Source organism: Cajanus cajan, chromosome 7 (genome assembly GCF_000230855.2).
Source record: "Cajanus cajan strain Asha chromosome 7, NIPB_CcT2T_4, whole genome shotgun sequence".
NCBI classification, from domain to species: Eukaryota; Viridiplantae; Streptophyta; class Magnoliopsida; order Fabales; family Fabaceae; genus Cajanus; species Cajanus cajan.
Genome location: NC_138523.1, coordinates 52,831,816 through 52,837,815, shown reverse-complemented (window position 1 = coordinate 52,837,815; position 6,000 = coordinate 52,831,816). Strand labels below are relative to the sequence as shown.

At 34.4% G+C, this 6,000-nt stretch overlaps 1 protein-coding gene across 1 annotated transcript; it reads right to left on the bottom strand.

Moving 5' to 3' along the window:
* Positions 1-1,529: 1,529 nt before the first annotated feature.
* On the bottom strand, positions 1,530-3,093 carry MAKR5 (membrane-associated kinase regulator). The gene is made up of 2 exons (XM_083060060.1): positions 1,991-3,093; positions 1,530-1,915 (listed from the first exon to the last, which is right to left on the bottom strand). Exons 1-2 carry the CDS (start codon positions 2,754-2,756, stop codon positions 1,866-1,868), a joined length of 816 nt encoding a protein of 271 aa, XP_082916186.1. The 5' UTR covers positions 2,757-3,093; the 3' UTR covers positions 1,530-1,865.
* Between the last annotated feature and the right edge of the window lie 2,907 nt (positions 3,094-6,000).

Here is a 6,000-nt window from a genome sequence, read left to right as displayed (position 1 = left end):
AGAAATATTTGATCATATTAAAGATCCAATGAGCATGAATAAAGGGACAATAAGAAAAATGTCTCTAAATAATTACACCTCTTAAAATTTGAAATCCTTTTATAATTAATAATTATTAAAAATCACACGTGATGCACACAAAGATAACCAAGTTGGTATATAAACTCAATCATACTATTTATATACGAACTCGAAAATATCGATGTCTAATTTGAATTAGTTTCGTCATATTACAATTATGATAATTATAAAACTGATAAAAATCAGATAAATATGGTTAATTAGCGTAAAAGTATGTATAAAAGCAAATGCATAAATGACCAATTAATATCTATCCGTACTTATCATCTAATAATTTCTGATGATTTATATATATATATATATATATATATATATATATATATATATATTATTCCTTCAATGGCCTTGGCCCTTTAAGTCGGTAATTTCTAATAAAATGCCATAGACATTGCTAGCTGGACCCAAACCTGACATCGGTTTTCTCCAGGCACGAGTTTGGACTTTGAAATTTGTTTGGGAATATTCAAAATTTTCTCCTTTTAGTAATCATTCTAAAAATCATAGTTGAAGCGATTTCTATGTAGTTAATTCGACCATCATTTCAAATAAATCTTAGTTTTTATTTATTAAATGTTTATTTAATTATAATTAAAATTTTAGATACTTAAAATTAGATATAAAAACATCTACATCCTGACTTAAAATAATTCTAAATATAGTAAGTTAGTAACTAAATTTAGTTAAATTAAAATTATTATATTTTAATTTTAATTTCTTTTCAAACGATTTTCACTATTTAGAGTTTAAGGTCATCTAATTTTCAGTAGTGTCAATAATATCAATTTAAACAAAATAATAATATTAAATAATTTTAAAAAAATGAAACTAAACTATTTAAAAATAATTAAACCAACTTAAATATTAAAACTAAATAGAGACTAAAAATATAATAATTATAAATAGTATTAAAAAAGTAGAAAATTATAAAAATATAGTAAACATTTATCTATTATACAACGGAAACACAAATTATGACGCTTTTTCATGTTCACTTTTTCCTGGACAATTTTACCCTTAAATCTATAAATAATAAATAATATTAAAAATTAACTAATTGTATAACTACTCATAACTATTCAATTTCTTAATTACCTTTTCAGTTAAGTTCAACTTTTATATTATTTTGATGTGCATGTAAGTTTAATTCGAACTCCGAAACAATGCTTAAATATTTTAAAATGTGAAGCAGGTAAGTTGATTGGGAGAAATTTTCGGAGAATAATATCGGAATTAAAGGCATTACTCATTGTTTTATTAGAAGAGAGAAGGGTGGGAAGTTGAGTGAAAGGAGTGATCCTGGCATTTAGCATCATGGATGTCCTGGTTTCATCCTGGCATCTGATGAAACGTTACTTTTAATATACTGCGCCAGTAATTTGATACCGAATGCAGTGCGCATTACCATCATAGAAGAAGAATGAGTATTTCACAGCCAAAGCGCGCAATGATGATAATAAATAAATAGTATAGTTTTGTGATAAACTAGTATTTGATGTGTGAACCATTGACTTGTCCCCTCTTTCCTTTCCATTCCATTAGTTAAGAATTGAGATGGAAATGGAAGTGAATGTGGTTGGCAATTGGCATGAATGATTATGAGGATCAAATCAAAATAAACCTCAAGCAGAGTGCAAAGACAGAGATACAGACTAGTCTACAGTAGAAGATCCCTTTGATTCTTTTCATAATGCCCCATTAACATTAATGTACACTACCTAATCATCACATTCACACCTCCCTCTCTCTTTCCCTTTCCCTTTCCCTTTCCCTTTTCTTTACAAAAATTACACTTTTGCCCCCTCGAAAGACCTTCTCACCGAATACATCGATCCTTCTGCAAATACCAAAAACCATAATTACATTACAATTTTAATCACAATTAAATTTACATTTAGTGAAACAAAATTACCTCTGGAGTTGAAGGACCTCTTGCAGTGAAGAATGGCGCTTTGAATCCCATCATGCTGCTGCGCCAGCGTATCATCGCTCCTATTCGCCGGAGAACCAACTCCGCCCACCGCCGACGACGCCGACCTACTCTTCCCCAAATGCTTCGAAACCACCCTCATCCCCTCCCCCTGCTTCGAGACTTTAACATACAGAGGCTTAATCAGCTTCAGGTACTTCCGCAGCACCTCCTTGGAGAACCGCTCCGGTTTCGGCTCCTCGTGGCTGCAACTCCGAACCTTGCTCCCGAAGCTTCTGGTGCTGTTGTCTCTGCTGAGCGCGGGGGAGGAACGGAAATCGTCAACGTGGAGTTTCACCGCGAAGACTTTAGCTTCCTTCTTGGGTTCGTGTTCTGTTTTCTGTTGAGGCATTCTGTTCCGCTTTCTGAACATGAAGATTCTGAAGCTGGGCGCGGACCTGAGAAGCGCAATGGGAGATTGAGGCTTGGAGATAGGCTCGATTGGGAGGATCTTTCGTTTGGAGATAGGCTCGGGAGGAGACAGAGGAAGTGTTGTCTTAGGCTTAGGCATAACATCGTTGTCTTTGGGTTCGGTTGTTGTTGTTGTTGTCGTTTCTTTGGAGTTGTCGAAGTCGGGTAGCGTGAGCTCCAAGTCGAAGAATGAGTCGTCTTCGTCTGATTCAGTGTCGGTTTCGACGACCAGATGAGGTTCGGAGGAAGTGGTCATGGTGGCGTGTCTCCAGAACTTGAGGAAGTTCAGAGCGTCCATGAAAGGAAAGATTAGAGAGATGTGGGACTTGGGTGTGGTGTGGTGTGGGGTTTTGTTTTGGGTTTTATAGGGACAGTTAGGTGAACGAACTAAATAAAAAAGAGGATGTGTTAGAGAGAGAAATAAGAGGGTTTAGGTTTAGCTTTTCACTTCGTTTAATGCTGCTTGTGTAAGCATTGAATACGGTGCTTTCTTCGGGAATCAGAGGAGGGGTTCGCTTTTGCTTTTGGACTTTGGAGAGAACCGTTTTGCTTTTTGTTTTCATTTTTCCTCTCTTTATTTTATTTTTAGGTTTCTAAAATTCATTGTTTGTGTCTTTCTCACCATGTGGCATGTGGGACTGGGGGGAGAGAATAGATAATAAAAAATTAAGAAAGGTACTGAGTAAGTGCACAGTGTCTCTGACCTCAGGCTCAGGCTCAGTCCTTGGAGGTATACAGAGTCCTGAACGAAACGTTTCACTCTTTCATCAGACTTCCACAGGTAAATTTGAAAACTGAGATTTCTTTGGCCCACTTCTGATCCCACCGTAATATCATTCATCAAATACTCCTCTCCCTCTGTGTTCTACCTATATCTCTGCTTCACTCGTGTAATCATTTTTAGTTTAAGATTTTCAATAGAAAGGGTATTTTTTTATTTTTTTTTATCAAGGTATGGGCAATTTTTACTTTTTTGGTTTTTAATTTTTGTTGTATGTAAATTTAAGATATGGGCAATATAAGGAAGGCTATTCGATGAGATTTTGAATGACTATAAGAACATTTAACATTTGTGGTTAATCCCATTGTTTAAATTATTTGGGTACTCGAATGATATGATAGGAACTTGTGATTATAAACAAATCATTAAAACATGGAGCTTATTATTATTGAGCAAGGAATTGGATAGTATTGTGGGTCTTACAGATGCAACAGATGGAAGGGTGGGGGGATGGGGATAGGAAACTTCCAAAAAGGGAGAGGGGGGAGAAAAGGAAAAGAAGGAAAGAAAACGAAAGATAAAAGGGTTAAAAAAGAAAGGTTCATAAAAAAGAGCGAAATGCAGAGCAAAGGAAACGTAAGGGCTATCCGCTGCTTTACCTTTCTTTACAGAGAGCCATTAAAAAGAGGTGGTGTAAGTCAGAAAATTGGGTTCTTTTACAAGGCAAAGTCATTAGGTGCAAAGCTAGAGCACGCATGTTCTGCTGCTTTTAGGACCCATCCTATGTGACTACACCTATCTTTGAAGAGGTCCAAGTCTTTGTGCCATTCAATGAGCAGAAGGGTCCAAGTCTTTTGCCTCAAAAGGTTTGACTTGTAAACTCCGTTTGCCTAGTCTTGCACTCTTCTTTTTTCTTTTCTCTTTTTTTTTTTTTTTTATTTGGTTACAAAATGCATGATTCAGAAGAAGACTTATAAATAAATTATTCACCCACAACTTGGATTTTGGCAGAAAATATGTGAATACTTGGACTTTAATGAATTTCATGTCCATGAATCATGCACATACAAATGTCAATTCAACCCAATGGTCTCTAACTGGGTAGAACATCATTCCTTATTTAATTGGTGGCAACATAATTAGTGGGCCTCAGTTAGAATACTAAACCAACCTCCGAATGTCCTTAACCTTAAGCTATGCAGAACTATTTTAAGCACATTTCCAAAACAATTTGTACACCGCAGCTAATGAAAACAACATTTCAAGCATCAAGGCCTACTATTATTACAAATTGCATTTGTAAATAATCTTTGTCTGGCACATTCTAAGGGATTTCATAGGGTTGGTCCCGAATCTAGTAGGGGTTATTAACTGTAGAGTCACACTTAATTAAATCAGATACAGATTTTAGTAATTATAAAAAATTGAAAGTATCTAGAAAATCTCTTATACAACGTTGTCCTCAACATCAATCACTAATTGAGGAGAGAAAAAAGAATCCCAGAAAGCGAAAGGTGAAAGTGAAAGAATCATATATAACCAAGAAATAATATTTTTGGTATAACAAAAGAAAAGAAAAAGGTAAGGCAAATTTTAATGCATTGTTTGGACCTGAACTGCATCATCTATAGTAATGTCCTACATGTCATAACCTAAAAGGTGCATTATGAAAATGCTGATCTAGCCTAGTCTGTAATATTTTGTGGTCCTCGTCGAGAATTTCTTATGTTTTTTCCCTTAAGATTCTCTCTGATCGGTGACAACGGAAAATCACTACCTTAACTGCTTATCAATCTTTTACACAGTCGAACGCATTCACAACAAGCAAACAACAACCAAGCTCAAACTTACTTCTGAAATTGAAAGGTACCTTTCAAGTTTCAAAGGGTTCTGAGCCACAATATTGATTTATAGTGACACCTCTGTCGGAAAGATATATGTATATATATAAAAAAAAAAAATCCTAAAACTATGTTTTTGGCTACAAAGGTTCAGACTCAATAAAGAGTAAAAGAATGTAATCATTTATTTGACTGGGAATAGTTTAAAAGTAAGTACAATTGCATGAAGGTCGTATTTGAATTGGATAAGAACAAGAAAGGGAAAGGGTGTGTGATGTTACACATGAGTTTTTTTAATCTCCTCATCTCTTGCCAATTTCAAAAGGAAACCTGTCTGGTTTATGGCTTGCACGACATGAGATTGATTCCTCTTACTTCGGCAGAATTTATTGCTGAGTCTACGAAGATTGTATATAATTTTTAAGCATACTATATATATGATAAGAGATCACAATTCATTAGGACATTTTGTTTTGTTTTATTCCGTGATTGATTGATTTATGTTGCTTCTTCAGTACACAAAAAACGAGTATGTCTACTATCTCCTTTTTAAAATCTTAATCCGCATATTTTTAACATAATCCGAAATCAAGGTTTTTAAAATAAAGTATGTAGATGAAGATGACACTACTGTTGGTGCTGTGATACTTTCTTGTTAGGAATAGGATCTTAATTATGGGAAGACTCTTTCAATTTTAAAAAGCCATTGTGATTTGTAGCTTAACTCCGTAAGAATAAATAATTAAAACCCGGAGCCTGTTTACAAAGTTATTACTATTTTCTTAACCCCTTGTCATTTTTAGGTCTCTTTCTGGTCCAATAATGAATTTAACAACTTTATAATATATGCACAATGCACCTTATTAAGGAAACACATGCGTACAAAATTGTAATTGGGATTTTTCTAGACGGATGATCGTAGAAGTTAAGTTAAATCGGATAAATTTGAATACGAACATTCAATTTGAAATTTGTAACAT

Excerpts from the sequence above, each read along its gene's own strand:
- MAKR5 (XM_083060060.1), bottom strand. The coding sequence starts at position 2,756 with ATGGACGCTCTGAACTTCCTCAAGTTCTGGAGACACGCCACCATGACC. Across the intron at positions 1,916-1,990 it reads GAGGTCCTTCAACTCCAGAG|AAGGATCGATGTATTCGGTG; the intron begins GTAATTTTGTTT and ends TGGTATTTGCAG.